The sequence below is a fragment of the Anser cygnoides genome, chromosome 5 (genome assembly GCF_040182565.1).
Source record: "Anser cygnoides isolate HZ-2024a breed goose chromosome 5, Taihu_goose_T2T_genome, whole genome shotgun sequence".
NCBI lineage: Eukaryota > Metazoa > Chordata > Aves > Anseriformes > Anatidae > Anser > Anser cygnoides.
The window spans coordinates 42,540,532-42,562,844 of NC_089877.1; the positions used below are offsets into that span (position 1 = coordinate 42,540,532).

Sequence of the window (22,313 nt, forward strand, 5' to 3'; positions counted from 1 at the left end):
CAGGGAAAACTCTTGCACCCACAGCTGTGACGCTGAGAGGGAGAATATTTTCGAGGACTGGTCCCTACTGCTTCCTGGCAGCCATGGGGACATGTTTGTGGAGTCAGCTTTCCCTCGTCCCTGAGGGAGGGAGAAGGTTAGGAGGGGGGAGAAGGGGAAAACCTTTGTGTGCTGTAAGGGGAGAGCAGCATGTCGAGCTGCTCTTGCACAAATAAATGGAGTTAAGGTTCTGATGACAAAATGCTGCTGGGACCCAGCACCCCTGCGCCTTTAGAATACAGTGGGCCCACGGTACCTGTATAAATGAGGCTGGGGAAAGGTGATTCCTCTAGGTACTGGAGCTGCACTAAAGGAGGAACCACCCAGGCAGTGAAATGTACGGGCACAAGCCCTCAGACAGCTGCAGGACAGCAACCTGGCTTATTTAATCCGCCCAGCTGCAGTGCCGGCTGCCCTGGGAGCTGAGCTTCTCGCGGGCTCTGCTTCCCTCTGCTGGAGGAGCCCTGCTGCTGGCAGGGAGGTGAGGCCGGGCCAGGAGGGGGGTGCTGCCCCTGGTGGCATCAGGCCCTGGAAGCAGCAGCCCCTGGTAAAACTCGGGCTCCGACCCCGGGCTCCCGGGCAGGTTTCAGACAGCTTTGGGGGCTCCCTCACGTGGCACGCTCAGCCCAGCTCAGAAACAGGACACGTCTGCAAGCAGTCACAAGCGGTTTATTCTTTTCAGAGAGCTGGGGGGGGGGAGGAGACCAGGGGGCTGCATCCCCCCCCCGCCCTCCAGCAGGTGCTGCCCATACACATGCAGCCGGTGAGCGGCACAGAGCACGGGCTCGGGCACCAGCCAGCGGGGCCCGGGGGAAACGCGCTTGGAAGCCACAAAAAATAATGGTGGGGGAGGTCAACTGTGGTAGCAGCAGAGATAAAACCCCAGGGAGAAGCTCCCAAGGCACGGTGCTAAGCAGAGCGAGGGCCCTCAGTGTCTCCCAGGGAGCCCCAGACGAGGACCACTGGGGGTGGGAAGGGTGGCACAGCAGGGCTCAGGGCACGGGCTCCCGTCCCACCAGGGGGACCGACTGGAAGGGACCACAGCCTCCTCTCTCGGAGATGCTATGACGCACGAGTGGTGACAGAACATCGAATGCTGCAAAAACCTCATGCACGCAGCTGTTCCCCCCTACGCACCCACACACGGCACAGCCCTGGCAGGAAAACCTCCCCCCTCCGCGGGCAGAGCCCCCAGGTGGGCTCACAGGTTGGGGACAGGAGGCGGCCCCGCGGCCGGCTGCGCTCCCCTCCTGCCTAGCCCACCAGCTTGTTCCATGGGACGGTGCTGAAGAAGGAGTGGGACTTGAGCTTGGCGATGCCGCCGCCGCCAGCGCCCAAACGCCGCTTGGGGTTGTGCTGCAGGAGCTGCAGGGAAAAAGACAGAAGGGGAGCTGGGAGAGCTGGGAGCACTGGGAGAGCTGCCCAGGGTGGGCTTCGGCCGGCCTCCGGCCCTGTCCTCCCTCCCAAGCCCCTCACCTGGGTGAGTAGCGACGCGGCCGCCAGGCTGAGCCCCTCTGGCAGGTGCAGCTGGGTGTGAGGGTGAATCCCCGACGGGTGGCTTTGGGACAGCGGCTGCAAGTGGCGGAGGGTGACGGTGAGCAGCGGCACTGACTAGGGCAGTAATACCCGGCCGAGCCTTCGTCACCACCCAACCCCATCCCAGCATGGCAGGATGTAAAATCAAGGCTCTTGGCACCTAAAGACCGTACACAAGCACCAGGAGCTGCACTCGTGGAGCAATGGGGTGCGGACAGGAGCTCTTGCAGCACGGTGTCACCTCTGTCCCCCCATCCCGGCGCTGCGCAGCGCCTCTGCCTCTTACCACTCCTGTCAGCAGCTCGTACAGCAGCGACCCGAAGCTCCAGCAGTCGGCTGCTTCTGTTGGCTCAGCGATCCCCCCGACTTCTGCAGAGAGAGACAGAGAGGGACTGGGGCTGGAGGCAGGCAGGGGACCTGGGCAGCCCCATGCCAGGCCGGTCTCGCTGCATGCAGAAGGCCCTCCACGCTGGTCGGTGGCACTGGGCAGAAGGCAGGGGACATGTGCCTTACCTGGGGCACTGTACAGCTCCTCCAGCGCCTGGCTGCAGCACTGAGGTGCCACCTCTGTCCACTGGCCGAAGAAGGTGAGACGGACGTGACCTGCAGAGCACCACCAAAGAGGTTAGGACAAAACTAGTGAGGACGGTGGGAGCACAAAGCCAAGCCCCAGCCCCTCAGCTGGCAACACGCCCTCAGTAGGGACAGCCAGGACACTGCTTCTTCTTGTTGTTGTTTCCCAGGTGTTTTGTATCACTCCAGTTTGCCCCAGCCCTTGCCAGCCGACCAGGAGCTCTTCAGCTTGTGCTGCAAGTGGTGCCCGTGGCTTGAAGGGCTGGGCAGGCTCAAGGAGACCCTGGGGGCACAAGTACAAGCAGGGGAAAAACAGCAATCCCACTAACCTCAGGCACAGCTCGGCTGCTCTCAGCTGCCCTGTGCTGGGATTTCCCAGGCAGCCAGACCCCCATGGGAGCAGAAGCAGCACATTCCTGCAGCTACGCTCCCTCCGCAGGGACATCTCTCATAATAACCTCTTGGAAGTCCCAGCTGGGACCACACTTCCAGGCTCAGAAACATCCAAACATCCCCAGCTTCCCACCCTCTCCCGCAGCAGGCTCAGGAAAGCCTGAGCCCCCTGGAAACGGGACAAGCGGCTGTCTCCCAGCCCAGAGGCCAGCCTCCCCCTCGAGGTGGCCACCTTGGCCACCACCTACCGGCCGTGTCCAGCAGCAGGTTCCTGGGGTTGAGGTCCCGGCACAACACACCCTGTTGGTGAAGCCCCTCTAGGGCCAAGAGGATTTCTGCTGCCCACAGCTGCACCTGCTCCTCCTTCACGGCCCAAGCTCTCCGGCCGTGCCCCCAGGAAGCCGGAGCCCTGCGGAGTCCCCAGGAGGCCGCAGAGCGGCCGCAGGTCAGGCTCGCCCCCTGCCAGGGCTCCTGCAGGGCTGGGTCAAGCTGCCGCCGACCCGAGGAGGAGGGCAGGAGGGGCTCAGCCACTTGCTGAGGCAGGGGCTCCCCTCTCCCAGCCTTGGGCACGGTGGCGGGCATCGGGGGCAGCCTTTCACCACCCGGCGGCCTGGGATCGTGCCGGGGGGCTCCTCTCGCCGACACGCAGCCCCCGGCCTCGCCGGCGGTTACAGAGTCCCGGGGGTAGGCGACCAGCCCGCGGTGGTCACAGCGGCTGGGGCCTTTGGTGGATGCTGCTGGCTCGACGGGGCCTTGGCTGCTCCCCGGGGCGCTTCCCTCACCGTCCTCTCCGCTGCGGGCCCTCGGGGCCGGGGCGGCTTTGGAATGCAGGGAGCCAGAGCCGTGGGGAGGGCCCTGCTGGGCACGGTACTTGGCACGCAGGTGAGACCACAGCGTCTCCCCTGGAAAGCAGAGAAAAAAAAGTGATGGGGGCAGAGAGTGCACCAGGTCCCACCCGCAGACACTGCCCCTGGGGGCACAGGCCGTGGCCCACCCACTCAGGACATCACCTGGCCTTAAAGTCTCCTGCAGTAAAGCTCAAGTTCACACCGAACGCTCCCCAGCCCTACAACCACAGCGTCCCTAACTCCATCACCACCCAGCACAGGACCCAGCACATCAAAGGTTCATTGCCCCTTCTTTAGCGGCTCCTTGTGGCAAGCCTCCCCCTGGTCGTTCTTCTTCACCGGGATCTGGGCAAGCTCAGGGCTTGCCTCCTTGCTCAGACAGCAGGTAAATTGTGATGTTGTGCCCGAGCCCTTTGTGCTCCCTGCCCTTCATCCCCCAATCCTCCATCGCCTCTCTTTGGTCTGATCTCAAAATCCACTATGGCCTCTTCTTTTGTAACCATGTAATGTTTTATGAAGGTCTTGCCAAAAGACTCTTGTTCTACAACATCCAAGTGAACCACCTCACTCGGATTCTCCTTTCCAACACTTCTGTCACAGCCAAACACCACCAATAAAGCAGAGAGGTTTTTCTTTTCAAGATGCCGGACCACATCAACTTCCCTACAGCAAGGCATGGCTGTATGACCATTCCCTCCCATGGGACACAGCGATCCCCAGAGCTAGTTTCCATATTACACTCCCTGCCCCCCCAGCCTCCTCCTCCTAGGTCTCCACAGACCCATTTCTAGGTTACTTCCTCAGTCAGCTCTTATCAAATCCCCAACAAAGCTGAGCAGCAACTCCCACAAAGTCTCCAAGCCCTGGCACCTGCCACCCTTCTGAGAAGTTTTTGTGCTGTCACTAGAAAAAAAACAGTCCTAAGCCACTGGGAGAAACCTATCTGACACTATAAAATAGGTAAGAGCAGGATGTGCCACGGATGGGAGGCAGCGCTGTCCCCGCTCACCTTGCACGTGCTCCAGGTGGAGGAAGATGGAGTCCTCGCTCGCGTAGTAGCACAGCAGCTTGACCATGAAGGGGACGCCATGAGGGATGATGGTCTGTCGCTCACGGGTCTCGACGTGGGATTTGGGGAGGCTCTGAGGAGGTACAGGTAGAGGGGGGTTACAGCACGGAAGGGGCTGGGATTTCCTGGGACCAGGCAGGGCAGGAGGCCAGCCAGAACAGCTGCGGGCCCCACGCTGTGGAAACCTGCAGCTCGCGGCAGTATGTCTGTCTGTCCATCCATCCCCAGCACCCAGCTGTGACAGCACAGGGCTCCGCAAAGCTCCTGCAGTGCAGCACAGGACACAGGGACACTGCCTCCCGGCGCAGCGGCCTTCCCCCTCGCTTCCAGTGGGACTCCACCTCTACACTCCCCCTGGAAATGGTGCTTCTCCATCATGCCAGAGCCTTGCCAGTGGCTAAACAAGTCTTATTCTTACACACAGCTAGTTCTAAGGGCACTGGAAAACGCCCTGCCACCTGTACTGAGCACACTGCCACCAGTTTCGGACCCAGATGGACACGGGTGTTGGGCTCGGGTTGCCCCGCTACAAGGCCGCGGCCCAGCGGAGAAACACACGAATGAACAAGGAGAACCTCTCCCCTTCTGGTAACAGAGGGTGGCTGAGGGAGGCGAGTGCACAAAAATAGGAGATCACAGAGGTCCTAGAGGAAGTTTGTTGTTCATAAAGCTTCTTTTTGCTGAGCTGCATAGAAAAGGAGCTAGGGAATATTCACCACATGGCCCCATCGGCTGCAAGACACCTCCTGCCCCAAGGTCATGCACAGGGGATGGAGGCAGATCACAGAGTCACAGAATGGCTGGGGTTGGAAGGGACCTCAAAGATCATCTAACTCCAATGCAGGGATGCCACCCTCTAGATCAGGTTGCCCAAGGCCCCATCCAGCCTGGCCTTGTACTCCTCCAGGGATGGGGCAGCCACCGCTGCTCTGGGCAACCTGTGCCAGTGCCTCACCACCCTTACAGTGAAGAATTTCCTCCTAACAATGAGGAAGCTGATGAGCTGTGAAACCATAAACACCCACCTTCAGGATAAAGGTCCCTCCGGTGGCTGGATCCTGGACTATCTGCACCTGCGAGCAGCGTACACAGAGCTGTTCAGACGCGGCGACCCCTGACACGCAGCCTACAGGAGTAACCCCAGGGACGTGACTCTGCAGCGCACCAGCCCTGACAAACCGCCATGCGAGGGGAACAGCAGAGGGGAGCAATGTGCCAGTGCACGTATAGAGACAGTAAGCCTGGCATCTTCGCTCCAAGATCACGAACGACTAACTAGCTTTTTCGTTTAGGTAGCTGGTCTGCTGCTGAAGTCTGGGTTATCTGCAGGAACCCACCACCACACTACCTAGCCATCAAGCGTGATCCCATACACGGGAAAGACCTGGATGCGGCAGCTTCCTCATAAGTATCCTGGGAGCTTTCGTAAGCAAAAGCAAAGGGGAAATTAATGGACTTCCCAGCTAACAAAGTTTCTGGCACCCTCCCCTGTGAATTTTCCTTGGTGGGAATGGTGTGGATGGAGACCCTCACGTTCCTTGGTGAGCCGTCACCCCCGGCCCAGCTGCCAGGGCCCGCCGCGTCACGCTTCCCGCGGCGTGTCCCCAGCCTCAGCCCTCCAGCTCCCTGAGCCCGTACCTTGTCGATCACTCCCACCACCTTACACCGCCGCAGGTTTTCCACCGCCGCGCTCAGCGTCCTGATGGGCCGTAAGCGGAGGCTGCTGTAACCCTGCGAGGCAGCGCGAGGAGAGGGCGAGGGGATCAGAATCATTAGGGTCGGAAAGGTTGGTTTGTTAGGTCGGAGGCTGGACTAGGTCATCCTGGAGGTCTCTCCCAGCCTAGATGATTCTGTGAAAAGCCCTCCAAGATCATCTGGTCCAACCACCCCTACCACCACCGCCACCCGCTAAACCGTGTCCCCCATCGCCACCTCCACCCTTCCCACGGACGCCCCCAGGGACGGCGTCTCCGCCACCTCCCCGGGCTCCAAGCGCCCCTTTCGGCCCCCGGCCCCTCCTCGCCGCCCCGGCCGCTCACCGTGCCCGCGGGGCTGCCGTCGCCCAGGCCGCGCTGGAGGTGGCAGGTGAAGATCTCCTCGGCGCGCCGCAGGTACTGCGCCACCTTCCTCCTCACCGCCTCGCCCCGCTCCTTGTTGGGGTCCGCTGCGGGCGGCGGCGGGCGTCAGGGGACCCCCGGGGACCCCCGCACCGCCCCCCCCCCCCCCCCGCGCCCCGCTCCCCGTCCGCCCCGCACCCTGCACGCCGCGCAGCAGCACGTCCACGCCGTTCTGGTAGTGGGCGAAGGCCTCCTCGTAGTCCTCGCTCACGTCGCGCTCCAGCGCCAGCCGCAGCTGCCGCGCCGCCTCCAGCAGGTAGTCCCGCCGCCCGCCGCCCGCCTCCCGGCACGGCCTCAGCATGGCCGCGGGGCGCCGGGGGGGGAGGCGCGGGGCCGCCGATCGGGCATCGCCCCCCCCCCCCCCGCCTTCCCCTTCTTCCCCTTCCCCCGGCCCCGGTACCGGGAGCCCGCCCCGGCCCGGCGCCGATTGGCCGCGGGTGAGCTCATCCCGCGCCGCGGGGACGCGCCCGGCACCGGGCACCCGCAGGGCGGGGCCGCGGGGCCGAGCCCGCCCCGGCTTCGCACCTGGGGGGGGGGGGGGGGGAAATGGCGGCGCCCCCCCAGCCCCGGGCACGGCCCGTGCCTGCCGTGGGGCCGGGCTCCGCGGCCTCCCTGCGAGAGGAGGGCCCGGGCCGCAGCGGGGCCTGACGGGGAGCAGAGCTTGGCAAAGGCGGGCAGGGCTCAGTGGGGGCAACGCTGCGGTCACCCGGTGCCCGGGTGGTCCCCGGGGGGCTGAAGATGCCTCGATCTCACCCGAAGCTGCTAACGCCGGCGAGCAGAAAGGTCACGCGGTTCCCCTGCATCCTCACGAAGCTGTCAGCAAAGTCTTTTAACATCGTCTCCCTGGGCTGGTCTCCCCAGCACCGTACCGGGTGCACCCCCAAAATACACGACGATTGTGGTCCTGCGGCAGCCCGGAGCCCAGCTGATGTTTCGCCTCCCCTCCAACCCTTTATAAACCCTCCTGCCCAAGCCCTTCTCTCAAAGCCTCGTTAAACAAACCTTTGCCCCGCAGCACCGGGAGGAGCGGTGAGCCCGGGGACACCGATAACCCAGCGGGGGCAGCCGGGCCGGCTGGGGTCCTGCTGCTCCCCGGGGGCATCACCGGGCCGACCTCCCTCTGGGCTCCCAACCATGAGGTCAGCAGCAAGGTCCCGGGGAGAAAACGAACCACGGGACCCAGTTCTGGGTGATTTTGCCCTCCGTCTCCTTGCCTGCCCGTGCGACGCTGCCCCAGCTGCTCCTCCAGCAGGCTGCAGCAGCAGAGCTGCACCGAGGCCACCCGAAACACCAGCAGTCCTCGGGAAACGCAGCAGCATTGGATGCAAAACACTCCAAGTCACAGGTAATAGAGCTATTTTGTTTCTAACCCTAATAACCATGCTCGGCAGGTTTTTAATTAATTAACACCCTCATTTTTATGTAGTTTTCTTGTTATAGGTGTAATGCTACCGTGGTGGAACTTGTACTGTTACAAATGCAGAAGCCATCACAGCCGTCCCTCACGTGCTGCTCGTGACTCTCGTTATCCTACAAGCACAACCAGACGGGCTGAAAGGAGGCGAACCTGCCCAGACCAGGGCCCCAGCTCAGTGCAAAGCGTCACACACACCGTGCCAAACCTGGGGGAAGCCGCTTTGAACCCCCCCCACCTGCTACAGCAGGCTACCCCGGGCGGGACAAACTGCATTTCTTCCTGGCCGATGGCAACAGCTAAGCCTTTGCACATCTTCCTACCCAGGCTTCTGCTTCACGCCTGGAAAAATAAACCTTGGCTGTGTTTTGCTAGGACCTACTGAAAGGCTGGATGAGTTCAGGAGCCAGCCCCGCACCCGAGGAGGTGGCGCTGGGTGCAGGACCGGCCCTGGGGGCACCGGTGCCGTGGGCGTCCCAGGGGGGTGCTGGTGCCCCAACTCATCCTTTGGATCTGTGCACTGCAGGAGGGGATGGAGGAGCAGGGGTGCATTCAGCAGCCAGACCCAGCCCTCCCACGGCAGGAGTGGAAAAACAAGAAGTCCCCAAGGCGCTGCTTAAGGCGAGCAGGGACAAGGGCTGGGGCTGTCCCTGGACCTGGCTGAGCTGTGGTGGCCACGGCAGCCCACGGGAGGAGCTCAGGGCTGTGCAAAGAGCCCACCCAGCCCTGCCCACAGCCACCCCGGTGAGGGACGCAGCCCCCCTGCATGCCCCAGGACACTGCCAACAACAAATGGTGCCCCCGTGCCAGCCGGATAACCTTTAGTGGGGCATTTCTTGGGTGGGGAAGCCCACGGGGAGCCTGCTCCCCTTGCGTCAGCCCTCAGCAAGGCAGAGGGGCTGGGGTCGGAGCAGGAAGGGGCTGGGGAGCAGGGAGAGGTTCCAGCCACACACACCAGCGTGAAGAAGCGGGGCAGCTCCCTCCCCAGAGTGGCTCCCAGGACCCCAGGTCACCCACCTCCAGCATCACACCATGGATGGGACGGGGCGCTGCAGGAGCAGTGCGGGGACCACCACAGCCCGGGCACCCCCGGGGAAGCGCCCTGCAGCTGCTGGAAAGGAGAGGAGCACTCACCCGGCCAGCTCCTGGGTCTGCCCCCAGCTTTTATTGAGAAGGGGGAGGCTATGATGAGGATATGAGTACGTGAAGGGCCACAGCACCCCAGCTCCCTCCCCGTGCCCACCAGACAAGCTCCCCACCCACCCTGGCACCCTCCTGAGCTGCTCCGTGCCAAGCTGGGAGCGATGCAGCCCTGCCTGTCCCGGCTGTCCCTCCTCCCCCCTGCCCGGCAGGACAGGGCAGTTCCGTGGCTGCAGCCCTGCTTGCCCCCACCCCGTGCCACCCCCAGCAGCACATCCACCAGCTCCGTTCCTTGTGGCCCCCAGGACGCCCTTCAGCACTGAAGTGCGGCTCCAGCTCCTCATCCTCCTTTAAGGGTCCTTTAGTCCTGCTGCAACCGGTGCAGACAGGGCGAGGGAATCCTTGGCTCCAGGGCCAAGCAAGAGTCCTGCCGGCTCCTTCCCGCTGCCGACCTGCTCCCCGGCACAGTTGCTCCCCAGCCACCGTCACTCAGCTCCGCACGTCCCCCGCGCCGGGCAGGAATGAGACTGGATCAGGCCCCGGAGGCAGGAGCGAGGCCGGGGGCAGAGCGGAGGCTACCTGCGCGGCATGCCACATCTGCAAGGGGAGCACACGCGGGGTCAGCACCACCGGGGTCGCCCCCCGCAGCCCCCCAGGCCCCTCCCTCCCCACCAACCCGCAGGAAGGGATCGCGAGAAGCGGGGCTTCACGGCGAGGAGGGGGCTGCGGGGTTGTAGATGCTGGCAGAGCACTGAGCAGCGAGCTTCGGACAACACAAGGAGTGCAACAGGGAAGTGCCAGCCCCAGGCTCCGTCCCCTGCAAGGGCCTGGCCTGCACGGCCTCAGCAGGCTGTTTGTGAGAGTCAGCAGAACATAACGTGGGTAAGGCTGGGAGTAACCCAAACAGCAGCTAGCCAAGGACTGCAGTAAGGACACGGCTGGCAGCAAAAGGAGGCTGAAACGGGAAATTCATGGGTCAAAGACCCAGCACAGTCTGTGAAGGCAATATAGCCCCGCACGGCCAAGCGACGCCCTCCATCCTGGGTGGGACTGGCCAGCTTTGAGCATCTCAGCCTGAAGACCACCAAGCATCTGTCAAGCCCCCAGTGAGCGGGTGATTCCCCAGCCACCTGCTGTCCCCTCCGTCCTGCTCTTCCCTGCAGCAACCCATCGCTACTCACAGCACCAGATAAAGACCTAAAAACTTGCTGTTCCCTGCAAAGCGAACTCGGAAGGCACCACCCACACCTGCCCCTGCTCACTTACAGCTCACAGTCTTTACGTCTCTTCTTGTCTCCTCTTCTCTTACCTCGGCCCTTGGGTCTCCTCCTTCAAAAGGAAAGCAGCACAAGAGAGACTGACGCATGGGCAACGAGGCCACAGCCCCGGGCGGCAGCGCCACCCCCAGCGCCACTTACCTCCCCAGCCTCACCAGGTCCTGCCGCGGCCTGCGGGGAGAGCGGAGGTGTTACGTGGTCAGTGCCACCTGGTGAGCTGCTGCGGGGTGTTGACGCACCTCAGCGCGCAGCACACCCTGTTTAACTCGTGCTTAAAGCAGACCCAGTGACTTCTTCCACCCAGGCTTTGGTGCCTCCCCTGGGGGCTGTGCCATTTTGCCCGTGAGGACAGGAAGCACAGGCTCATTTTTTAGCTGCTCTCAGTGACAGCTTTCACCACTCAGCTGGTCAAAGACGACGCAGGGCCCCAAGTAACACATGGGATTTGCTTCAGAGTCTCAGCAGTGGCTGTATGACACCAGCCACAACATACTTGGCTCAGGCATCCCCTGCAGGAGCCAAGGCCGGGACATCCACCCCGCTTCCGCTAAACTTAATAAGGGGAGCCACAGAAGTGTTGAAGGCTGCTTAATGAGAAGACAAAAGGTGCTGCAGATGCAAGAAGCCTACGTGGATCCAAAGGCGGGCTGCACAAGCATTTGAGAAAGTTCCCCTGGGAGTTACCCGAGGTAGGAAACCCACAACAGGCTCAGGAAATTCCCTGCACGGAAAACAGCTGGAAGCAGGGGGAAGCAGCACACGTGCTTCTTCCCGCTCCTCCTTACGCTCCCACTGACGGATGGCCCCAGAGCCAGCGCGGAGCCGGACGGCCCTTGGGTCTGCTCCAGCACGGCCGCCTGCACAGCAGGGGAATACCGACACGGGGATCCTCACGCTCTTCCAGGCAAGCCTCACGCCTGACAGCTGCCCAGCAGGACTCACGCTCCCCAGCTTTCACAATACTCCAGAAACGTACACCCCGAATCCCCATGCCCAGATGGGGCAGCCTGCCCCACAAGCACCCAGCACAACAGAGATGAGGGAGGGCTCCCAACGCGGCCAAGGTGCCCCCAGCACATCCCCGTCCCACTCTGCCCCCCCGCAGAGGGGCGGCAGGCGAGCTGGCAGGCTCGCAGCGACACAGAACGAGCCCTACCTGCACTCACACTTCTTGTGCTCGGTGAACGACATCTCCACGTAGGGTGCCTCCCCGTTGGGCTTTATCTTCAGGAGCTGAAAGAGGAACAAAGGTTACCTCCCGGACAGCGCAGGATGGCGTCCACCCCAGCCCCTCGGCCAGACACGCGTCAGACCCGGTCCTCGGCACCACAGACCCCACCTCCACAGGCACTGCAGCTCAGGAGGCTCTGCTCCCACCGCCCTGCATCTTGGGTCTGTAATCTAAATCCCCTAGTCGTGGGATTTCCCAGCCTTAGAGCAGATTTTCCTGTCTCTGCTTTTGTGGAGGCCTTTCACATATTTGACTGCTTTGTGCATCTTCCTTCTCTGAAGGAAATATCCCCCCAGCCCTGTTTTCCAGGCCATTCCTCCTGCTGTCTCCTCCTGCCGCCTCTCCCACCGCACCCAGCCTGGAGCCGGTACCACAGTGCCTCCCCAGCCCAGGGGCACAGGATTTGCCCTGCCACGTGTCAGTCCAGAGCCCAGCCCGGAGGGCAGGTTGGACATCCAGGGGCTTCACTGTGAGTGTTCATCCATGCTGTGATCCACGCTAACCCCACAGAAGTGCCTGGCATCAGCACACCACGTGTGGAGGGGAGCCCAGCAGGAGCTCAGAACTTCAGACTTCATCACTTCAGACTTTTGCTCTGCTTAAGTCAAGACTTTTTATTTGGGAACTCCTACCCTCCCTTTCCAACATGCTTTCAATCTCTGCAGGATCAAACTTGCTGATTTCTTGCAGGCTCTCTCTAGTCCCTCACCCCCAGCAGAGCAGCAGCAGGTTGATGCCAGCAGAGCAGCGCAGGGGCTGTGCAGCACACTGGGAAAAGCCGACAGCTCGCTCACATCCTAAAGTTCCCCTCCCCACTTCACACAGCTCCCATAACAGGGCTGGAAGCGCAGCACACACAGCCCCTTGTGCTCACCCTCTCCCCATCGCACACTTGCTGCCAGCGCCACCACAGCCATCTCCTGGCACAAGACAGCAATCACTCTGCCGGCTTTCCCCTGTGATTCCAGGGCTTTGTCCCCAAAGCAGGCAGAATCACAAGCAACAGGGACACCCCGGCCCCACAGGGACAGCCCGGAAAGGTGACAGCAGCCAGGAAGCTGGACTGCGCACCGAGGAGAGGGCAGGGAAGCAGGGACGGAGGTCGGTACCACCAGAGGTCTCACCCTGCATCAGGGACAAGCCCAGAGGGCAGGCAGAGGGACCCTTCTGGCCGGGCATGTGCTCAAGTGCCCTGCTATCCGTGCTGCGGCAACATCTTGAGGATGTGAGGCTGCGAGTTTAACCTCCCGGCGCTGTCTGGGAGCCCACCGCCGCCCCCAGCCCCCCAGAGGCAGTGCTTACCTGCATGGTGACCGTGCTGGTCTCCACGGGGACACAGCGGAGCCCCTCATCCCCGCAGCACCCCCCGCAGCGCTGCAGGGCGACGCAGGAGGGTCTGAAGATGTACTCCACCTCGTTGGGGAACTCGGCAATGACATCCACCAGCTGCTCCAGCGGCCGGCAGAAACTGCGATTCCAGATCTCCTTAAAGGTCAGGACTGCAAGAGACCGGGGGGGCTCTAAGGAGGTGCCCCGGGGAGGGGGGGACCCCAGCCGAGCCCCTGATGAGGTGTACCCATTGCAGGGGACGGGATGGCGCAGGGGCAGCTGTGAGGGGGTCACGCAGCCACCGTGGGGCACAGGGATGTGGAGGACCCCTCGTGCCCATCGCCACGCTGCTGCGGGGGCTCACACGGCCACCAGGACCCCCCGAGGGCCTCTGCCAGCTCCGTCCCCCCCATCCCCTCCGTGGCCAGGCTGCGCTGCCGGCTTGCAAGGAGCGGGACCCCGCTGCGCACGGGGAAAACAGCCCCGGGGCTCCGAGAACTGACACCACCGGCGGGATCCCCCCCGGTCCGACCGGGGACCCCCGCCCTCAGGCTCCGGGCGGGCAGATAACGGCCCCGGGGCACCGGAGCCGCCCCCCCGTAGCCCTCTCCCACCCCGGGCACCGGCTGCCGCCCGCTGCCAACTCACCGGGCGCCTCCGCGCTGGCTGTCCCCCGCGCCTCCGGGGCCTGCAGGGGGGAAAGGCGGGCGCTGGCGGGGGGCGGCACGGGGGGGGGACCCCGCCGCCACGACCCCCGGCGCCTCCCCGACCCCCGATCCCGGTCCCGTCCCCCCCCCCCCCCCGGGTCCTCACCGGGGCGGGCGGCGCCCCCAGCGCCCCGGCCAGCAGCAGCCGCAGGAAGGCTCCGAGCAGCCGCATCGCCGCTCCGCCACCGGCCGGCCTCAGCGCCGCCGCCGCCGCCGCGCCGCCCCCCCCGGCATGTCGCCCCGCCGCCACCGGGACACCGGGGTACGGGTACGGGCACGGGTACGGGCACCGGCCCCGCTCCGCCGCCGCCGCCGCCGGGCCATGGGAGCGCGCCCCGCTCCGCCGCCCCTATTTCACCGCCGCCGCTCCGCCCCCGGGGCGGGAGCAGGTGCCCGGCCCCGACGGCCGCGGGGACGGCCGGTGCCGCCGGGAGCCGCCGGGCAGCCCCGCCTGCAGCCCCCCCGCCTCTCCCGGCACGGCTCAGCGCGGCCTCCAGCCCTTTCCCCGCCCCGATCTGGTCCGGCTCTGGCAGCCCCCGGGGGGTTTGCAGCCCCCCAGCCCCGCGGTCACGGCCCGGTCCTGCCCGCACGGGGGTCCCCGGGGAGCGGGCAGAGCCCAGCGGGATGTGCAGCCGGGCTGTGGAGCCTCTGCCTGGAGCGGGTCTGGGGGAGGCCGGGCCAAACCCCGCTGCTGGGAGTAAACCCAGAGGAGCTCTGTGGCCTTTTCTGTGCTATTTTTAAGTGCCGGTGGCCAGGAGAGCTGTGGCTGCGGGAGGTGTGAAGGGAAGGGGTGCCAGCGGGCAACACGATCCCCCGTGGGCCGCAGGTCCCGGGGAAATAACGGGCTCTGCGTCCCTGCCAGGCTTCACGTCTCCGTCCTCCCGGGAGGGCAGGGAGGCTGCTGCAGGGCTTCCCTGCCCACCTCTGTGTGGGGTCTGTCCCTGCGGCGCAGGGACAGCAGTGGCTCGTTCCCAGCCCCATGCGGTCTGTCCCCAGGATGAGGGACACGCCGGTGGGCTGTCCCCAGCCCCCTGGGGCCACGCAGGTGGTGGTGGCTCAGGCGTCAGCAGGCGTTGGGCTCCGTCTGGAGCCTCCGCACGTTGGTACCGCTGGGCACGTGAGAAAGCCGCGGGATCTGGTCCTGGCAAGGAGCAGGGAGATGCTGCAGAGATAAGCACACAGAAAGCCCCGGCGCGGCCGGGGGGCTGGGTGCACTGGAGTTCATCACTCAGCAGCACTCGGTGCCTGACCGAGCTCCTGCCCCCGGCCGGGCAGCAAGGAGCCGGTGACGTCCCTGCTGTGATGTCCCCTGCGGCCTGTGCTCCCCCTCTGCTGCCTCACGGACCCTCCTGGCCAAGAGCACCCCCTCCTCCCCAGTGACAGTTTTGGGGTGGGGGGTGAAGGGAGCGTTTCCTCCTGCCCCGAGCGGTAGCTGCTGCCAGCTTGCTGGAAGGACAGAATCCTGTTATTGCAGAGACCGTGACCACGCGGGGCCTCCCGCCTGTCCTTGCAGGAAGGTCCCCTGGGGCCACCTCTCAGACACAAGGCCAGCCTCTGGCGCTGGAGCAAAGGGCTCTCCCCCAGGAGCCGTGTGGCTGGGGAGACCAGCCCTTAATTGCCGAGTGCAATCCTGTTCCTGGTCTGAAGCTATTTCCTCAGAGGCCTTGGGCAGAGTTTACATTCCTGGGACGAGCATCCCCTTTCTAGGCAGCACGCAGCAGAGACAGGAGCGGAGAAATAATATTTGGACGCGGGTAACCTGTGACCGGCAATGTCCTCCTGTGGATGGGAGAAACATCCAGCTGGCCGGGGCCGCGCCGCTCGCGCTCCATGCTGCCCAGCTGCAGGACAGGGCTGGGCGCTGATGCTATAAATGTGCCCTGGTGTCTCTCACACTGCCTCCCACGAGGGTCCGGAGCCACGCACTTTGGGAACAGGAGATGGACGGGGCTCAGGGGACTGGCCGGGGACAGAAGGCACACGGAGACATTTCCTGACGGGACAGATGTGGCGGCCGCAGGCCGAGAGCCTCAGCTCGAACGGGTGCCTGTGCCACCTCCCTGCTCTGCTCACAGGGCTGGGCAGGGAGGCGAGTGGGATTTCTGCTTCATTTCTGTGGGGATTTCCGGCGGTTCAGCGGGGGACAGCCACATTGTGGCCCCGCTGGGATGAGGGCTCGCCCTCCAGGCCTTGTCCACCTTCTGGGGAGGCACACGGGCTGCCTGTGCTTGCTGAACAGCCCACCATGGGCAGCCATTCTCCTCTGTGAAGCCTTGCCCTGCTGAGCTGTCCTTCTTTCCAAAAACAGCCCCATGTTAGGATCAACATCCCCTCACAGGAGTCTTCACCCCTACAAAATCCCACCTTCAGTGTCTCAGGTGAAAACAGCCCCAAAAAAACATCCCCACTTCCTTCTTAAGCCGACTGTCTCCGGGCCCTCCTGCGTCACTCGATGAGCCCTTAGAAAACACCCAGAAAACCTCAGGTCATTATTTTTGTGCTGCTATTTCTGACACCAGAGCCAGTTTGACCAGGGCTGGAGGCTCCCACCCGGGGACACACCACACCCCGTGTTGTTCGGTGCCCAGTGGAGCCAGCCCCTCAGGCACCGAGCCCCATACTGTGACGGGACCCCCCATGGCCAAAACGTCATGGAGATGGGACAGGACCCCCACAGCCAAACGCCACAGAAATGTGACAGGACCCCCATGGTGAAATGTCATGAAGATGGGACAGGATGTCCATGGCCAAATGTCACAGAGATGTGATGTGCCAGGCTTCCTAGACCTGGGTCTCATCCCAGAGCGCCTGTGCCTCACCCTCAGTGCCTCACACTGAGATAAACCAGCTCGGTTTTCTGCAGATTGTGTCTCTGCAGCCTTGAGATTTAAGGGGAGAGGCGGAGGTGGCCTGGCTGGAGCAGAGAGCAGGAGGTGGGGATGGGCACGCTGTGGTGGGGACCCCCAGCACCAGCCTCTCTGCGGAGGCACACCCAGGTCTCTCTACCAGGACACTGTCACGGAGCTGTCAAGTGTCCTTGTGGACGAGCAGGACAGCAACCCCTGGATCGCCAGCTAAAGGAAACAACCTGCAAACAACAGGCTAGACACCCGGGCCCCATAGGACTCCCCGGAGCGGCCGTGCTGCCAAGCACCATCGAGGACCGGGTCGGGCAGTCCATGCCTGGCCGCAGGCTGCGCCGTGCTGCGGTCGCTCCTCCCAGCCCAGGTGCGCAGGGGGATGTGTTTGCCGAGGAGGAGGCTGACAATAGGGGGAAATGGGCCGTGCTGCGCACCCCGAACATTGTGGCTCACGGCGCCTGTTGTTGCTGCCCGAGGCAGGCGGAAGCGGCTGCCCTTAGTCAGCCCCGGCTGCACGTGGCAGGAACTCTGCTGTTTATTTTGGTTCCTTGGGGTGGATTCGGCCTCCCTGGGGACCTGTGGCCTCTCCGTAGGGCTGGCCGAAACCGCAGACACCTGATGGCCCGGTCCCATGCTGGCATGCGAGCCCCCCCCCATGCCACACTGTCTGTGGTCATGGGCACCGGGGCCAGCCCGCCCATGGCACAGCTCTTGGTGGGGACTGCCTGCGAGCGCTGGAGGCAGGAGACCCACAGGAGGGCAAGCCCAGCAATGCACCCAGCCACTGCTCCCACACAGAGCTGAAATCCCCCTGGAGATTTCAGGGGGCCAGTGGCCACGTCACCGAAGAGCAGCTCTCTCCCCCAGGGCCCTGAGCTACTCGGGTCGGTGTCCAGCAGACCAGGCACTGGTCCTCATCTCTCAGCACAGGCCCTGTTCAATGCCGAGGCTGAGCCCTGCTCCCACGGAGGCGAAGCTGCAGGCAAAGCGATGCCGGCGGCAGGGAGGGTTAAGGCCGGCTGGCCGTCTCCCAGCCCGGCCGTGACGCAGCAGCACCAGGGAAGCCCGCGGCAGTCGGCTGCGCCTGGTGGGGAAGTCACGGAGAGCACATACTGCCGGCCGGCCGGCAGGGACTCGCTGGGACGCGGGTGTTTGCAGGAGCAGGGTGAGGCACCAGGGAGCCGAACCGCAGCTCCGAGCATACGTGGGTGCCTACAGGTAAGCACTGCATCAGCACCTTCCCAGAGCAAGCCTCCGCGGGGCGTGCAGTTACCGTGCCGAAACAACAGCCCCTTGTGCAGGAGGTGCTGAGAGTCCGGAGTGAGAAGCGGAGACGCTCCCGAGCTGCCCCGTGCAGCCCCCTACCCAGAAAAGCAGGGCTGGCGTGAGAGCCAGAGGTGACTTTTCCACCAGAAAACCAAGTGAATTCTGCTCTCATCTCCCCTCAGACACATCTGTCGTGCCTCACCTCTCTTGGAAAAAAAGGCAGCGAGAGTTTAACAGGGAGGAGAGGCGCGTGGGCCAGCCTCCATGCTGCACCGCTGCCCGTCGCCTCCCCGTGCAGCCCCGCGGGCAGGGGCTGCCAGGCACTTTTCTCCCCTGCCAAACTAACATGATCCACGCCCAGCCCAGAGCTTCTGGCTGCTTATCGTGTAGATGCAGTTCTCCTGCTTTTAGCTGTCATAATATTGACACAAAGCAAAATAATAGTGACGGCAAGCCTCCGTCTGGCTCTGGAAGGCAAACACACAAGAAGAAGGGGAGCAGCAGGCTCGCTGCTGTGCGGGACCGGGCAGCAGCCCGGGCTGCTCCCTGGTTGTGCTCCCTGCCGGGCACGGTGCGTGTGGGCTCCGCAGCGGGCTCACCCCGGCAGGAGCGAACGTGTGCATCGGCAGGGCTTCGTCCCTTTCCCATGGCGTGGGTGGAGGAGTGGCTCATCTCCCTCTCCGCCTGAAAGCTGGCAGCCGCTGAATAGCTCACATCACCCACGGCAGACAATGAGCAAAGCAAAGCCCGCGGCCAGCTGCAGCGCGGGGAGCGCGTGAGCGGAGGAACTGCGCGGAGCTGGCCGGTGACCAGGAAGCAGCCCAGAGTGCTGGTGTCACGGACCCCGCGGTGACCACAAAGTGGCCGGCCGTGCTTTGTCTCCCCCAAAGGGCCCGGCTTCCTGGAGAGGCAGCGGCGATGCCAGGTTTGCTCGGGGGCTACCCTGAGCCCATCCTGGAGGAATGCATGTTGGCGAGCCCCCCGTATCACCTCCTCCCCGGCCGAGCCAGCCTGCCGCGTGCCCTCTGAGCAGGGACGGGGCCGATGCACCGGTTGCGATGCCGGGGCCAGCATCTCCTGCCCGTCCCTGCACCATGCTCCCTCATCCCTCGCTCGGGCTTGTTTTCCTACATGACAGCCAGTGACTTCCCGCACTTCCCGCGCCTCTTCCTGACCAGCCCGGCCTTTGAACTCGCTGCCTCCAGCTGTCTGCATCCCGAGAGGGGACCAGGGGAACCGCGGCAGACTAACAAGAAGAGGAGCAAGGCTCCATGTCCAGTGCAGGCATGTCGATGCCAGCTTCCCGCGCCTCTCCTGCCTGTCCCCAGGGGTCAGCCCAGCCTGCACAGCCCACTGGGGACACAAGCGTGGGCTGCTTCCACAACAAACCCTACAAAAACCCTCCGGCTTCCCAGCCTCGGTCTCTATTTTAAGGCTCCGAAAAAGAGAGGGGCAAATGGCGAACTTGCTGGCAGAAGAGATGATCCCGGGGCCGGATTCAGAACCGCCTACTTGTTTCCTTTAGGGATCACGGAGTGTGTCAGTACTGCCAGGGCCTGCCCGCGGGCGCTGCGCTGATGCGAGGGTGAGCCATCAGCTGCTTGCCAGGCAGAGGTCGGCGCACGTAGGTGCAAGCTGCCGGGCAGGGACCTGCGCCCAGCCCGAGGCACCGAGCTGGTCCTGTTTCTCCCATCGGGCACCCACTGAAGGGCTGCACGATCCTGGCTAAAGCACCCCCAGCAAGCCCTGTCTGTTCCTCCTTGTCCACCCAGATAGAGAAACCACTCTTTCCTAAGGATGGCCAGTTTAGGGGACGGTTACCAGGTCTGCAAAGACCAGCAGAACATCTCCCCAGTACCTGCAGAGTCAGACGTGAATTTCAAGCATGCTAAAACTGCCGATGACTCAGGCAACGTTTGCGTGCTCCTCCAGATGCACAGAGCTGAGTTTTCCAGCTATTCACATACCTGCTTTTGATCATCAGCTGTTTGTTTGGGGTTTTTGTCTTCTTTTCCTGAAAGCTCAAGTTTTCAACATGAGTTCAGCGCTTGGTTCAGCCTCTCATTTCCAGTCCCCTCACTTACTACGTGACATATTTTCTTCCCAGTAACACGCAGAAAACACTGCTTTGGGCTCCCTCAGCAGATTTGTTCCTGCTTCCTCACAGCTCTGCCTCCACGGCCATACAGCCACATCTGTCACTGCGGCTGTTATAGCTTCTGGCTGGAGCCGTCCCCTCTGTTTTTATCCAAAGTTTTTGAACACGGACCTTCCAAAGTGCACCACGTTATACCAGAGACACCTTTGGGGCACCCCTCTCCTTAGGCCGTGGTTCATGTTCCCCCCACACCTTGCACCATACCAGTCCTTAACTGCTCCTCCTCCACCACTCATGCTCAGAAAATCCCTTCAGCACCCAGCGATCACTCTCTGCTCCTTTCCCCCTTGTCACCTATCCAGCCTGCGCAGTCATTCCTGTACCAGCAGCCTGCCTTGTTATTCCTACTGGGCTGGTCTCTGCTGGCTCCTTCCCTTCATCTGTGCCGAGCGTGAGCAGCTCACTTTTCCTATCCGGGTGTTACAGACGAGTCCAATTACTAGAGTTCAGCAAACTCTGATTCCCCTCCCTGGCATTTCATCCAGCCCACTTGATCCGCAGAGAGTTTCTAATCCAAACAGCCTCCTAGCACACGATGTTCCAGCACTCCCGGACTCTACCCAGCCACTGTGCTGCTGCCTTTTCCTCCCTCAGACCAGCACTCAGGGGACTGCATTCAGCCCCCAGGGAAAGCTAACTGAAATGCAGAATTCATTGGGCAGAGGGAAAGCAGTGTCCCCAGTTGCCATCCCTGAGCGAGGAGCAGCACGCCGTGCTGGGCGTGAGATGAGCCATACTGCAGCTCCTCCGCAGGCAAAGAAAACGTGCGCAGCAGCCTCGCTCTGCCGGCCAGCTCATCCCCTCCTCAGCTCCTTTGCCCACAGCGTTTGCTCATGCACCAGCTGGGAAGCCACAGCAGCCAAGTTTTCCTGGGGGAGACTCGCGTACACCCAGGAAAGGAAGGGAAGAAAGAGGGGTGTGACGTGCAGGAGGCAGCTGGCTGCGGCAAGACAGTGGGGTCAGAGGGTTTAGCTCCTGTTCTGTAATGCTAGCCAGGACCCACACATGGGCCCCTACCTCATTGCCTCTGCCACAGCAGCCAGCACAGCCTGCAAGCCAGCAGGATCCTAGCCAAGTGTACCAGGACACCAAGAGGCGTCTTCCCAGCTGCTTCCTCCGTGTGCCCCATGCTCCCCGGGCTGCCCTCACTGGGACCGTGCCACCCCGCTTCCCCCTCCTCCCTTTTCACGCTTGCTGGGCACTCCTGGCCCAATGTACCAGCTCCTGGCACAGCTGCTGGCTCACGACAACCAGATGTCCCTTAGCCGCGGTCCCTTGAGCAGCCAGAGCCCGGTGTTTGCCTTTCAGCTCTCCAGAGGAACACGGGTCCTGGCTCGGCTTGGCTCCACGGGGCCACCAGGCTAGCAGATCCTGAAATCCCCATTCAGAGGCTTTCATTCATGAAACGTGAGGCAGCAGGCTAAACACAGGGCTCTGCCCCTCGGGGACACCGGGCTGGCAGCCGTTTCAGGCTGGCTGTGGCAGCAGTGCCCAGCGGGAAGTGCTGCAGGGAACAGGGCAGGGGCAGCGCGAGCAGGGAGCTGCAAACCCCGAGGGCTGGCAGGACGGGAGGCTGAGCAGAAACTGCCCCGCAATGGTCACTGGGGCCAGAGCAGGGAATGTAAACAGCCCAGCATCCACACGGAGGTCATAACCCCCAAGTCCGGTTTCCCTTCCTCTTGCTCCCTCCTGCCTAATCTCCAAGAGCCGCTCTATTTACGAGCCAGACAAGTAAACAAACAAAGGAAAGCTCCAAAGCAATGATATATTTTTCTGGCCAAATCCCTGCGTGCCAAGGTCCCGGGGTGCATGCGTGGGAGCGGTCTGTGCACGCCACGGCCCGGCACACGGCACCAGAAGTGGGCAGCCCCGTTCTGCCTCACCGCTCGTGTGTGGAGGGGCAAAAACGGGGGAATGGCGCTGCCCGTGGTGCGGACACAGCCGGGCGGGCACTGCTACATGGAGCCTCTGGTTTGCACAAGATGGCAGACTGCACACACACCTGATGCCAGGGGGAAGGGGCAGAGGGGGCAGCAGGGAGGGAAGGATGTGCCTGGCCAGCACGGCAGGGCCCTAAGGAGGCCATGGAGCGAGCACTGAGGGCATCAGATGGGCACAATGAGATGTGAGGGGCACAAGGAGATGTGAGGGGCAGCCATGAGAGGGGCACAAGGAGATGTAGGGGCACAAGGACATGTGAGGGGCAGGCATGTGAGGGGCACAATGAGATGTGAGGGGCAGCCATGAGAGGGGCACAAGGAGATGTAGGGGCACAAGGACATGTGAGGGGCAGCCATGTGAGGGGCACAATGAGATGTGAGGGGCAGCCATGTGAGAGGGGCACAACGAGACGTG

General features: G+C 63.2%; 2 protein-coding genes and 1 long non-coding RNA gene across 4 annotated transcripts; 1 reads left to right on the top strand and 2 right to left on the bottom strand.

Moving 5' to 3' along the window:
• Nucleotides 1-688: 688 nt before the first annotated feature.
• RPS6KL1 (ribosomal protein S6 kinase like 1) lies at nt 689-6,977 on the bottom strand. Its single transcript, XM_066998113.1, has 10 exons — nt 6,714-6,977; nt 6,498-6,622; nt 6,097-6,189; nt 5,484-5,531; nt 4,399-4,531; nt 2,790-3,443; nt 2,089-2,178; nt 1,862-1,944; nt 1,516-1,611; nt 689-1,404 (listed from the first exon to the last, which is right to left on the bottom strand). Exons 1-10 carry the CDS (start codon nt 6,874-6,876, stop codon nt 1,294-1,296), a joined length of 1,596 nt encoding a protein of 531 aa, XP_066854214.1. The 5' UTR covers nt 6,877-6,977; the 3' UTR covers nt 689-1,293.
• An 814-nt stretch (nt 6,978-7,791) lies between these two features.
• LOC136790944 (uncharacterized) lies at nt 7,792-9,262 on the top strand. The gene is made up of 2 exons (XR_010831877.1): nt 7,792-7,920; nt 8,002-9,262. It is a non-coding gene; the product is annotated as an uncharacterized lncRNA (long non-coding RNA).
• PGF (placental growth factor) lies at nt 9,127-14,017 on the bottom strand. Of its 2 annotated transcripts, none has more exons than XM_066998122.1 (7): nt 13,780-14,017; nt 13,615-13,654; nt 12,940-13,136; nt 11,563-11,639; nt 10,548-10,577; nt 10,439-10,458; nt 9,127-9,726 (listed from the first exon to the last, which is right to left on the bottom strand). In XM_066998122.1, the coding sequence occupies exons 1-7, from the start codon at nt 13,843-13,845 to the stop codon at nt 9,662-9,664; spliced, it is 495 nt and encodes a 164-aa protein (XP_066854223.1). In that variant the 5' UTR covers nt 13,846-14,017; the 3' UTR covers nt 9,127-9,661. The 2 variants fall into 2 exon arrangements, with proteins under 2 accessions (XP_066854223.1, XP_047915646.2); XM_048059689.2 differs by having other exon boundaries at nt 10,396-10,458; nt 13,780-14,008.
• Between the last annotated feature and the right edge of the window lie 8,296 nt (nt 14,018-22,313).

What these genes read in the sequence shown, in the direction of transcription:
- PGF (XM_066998122.1), bottom strand. Translation starts at nt 13,845, where the DNA reads ATGCGGCTGCTCGGAGCCTTCCTGCGGCTGCTGCTGGCCGGGGCGCTG. An exon ending in CCAGCACGGTCACCATGCAG is followed by an intron (nt 11,640 to 12,939) that starts GTAAGCACTGCC and finishes TTCCTCTTTCAG; the next exon opens with CTCCTGAAGATAAAGCCCAA. An exon ending in GAGGAGACCCAAGGGCCGAG is followed by an intron (nt 9,727 to 10,438) that starts GTAAGAGAAGAG and finishes CTCCCCTTGCAG; the next exon opens with ATGTGGCATGCCGCGCAGGT.
- RPS6KL1 (XM_066998113.1), bottom strand. Translation starts at nt 6,876, where the DNA reads ATGCTGAGGCCGTGCCGGGAGGCGGGCGGCGGGCGGCGGGACTACCTG. An exon ending in GCTGCTGCGCGGCGTGCAGG is followed by an intron (nt 6,623 to 6,713) that starts GTGCGGGGCGGA and finishes CGCCGCCCGCAG; the next exon opens with CGGACCCCAACAAGGAGCGG. An exon ending in GAGGGACCTTTATCCTGAAG is followed by an intron (nt 4,532 to 5,483) that starts GTGGGTGTTTAT and finishes GTACCTCCTCAG; the next exon opens with AGCCTCCCCAAATCCCACGT.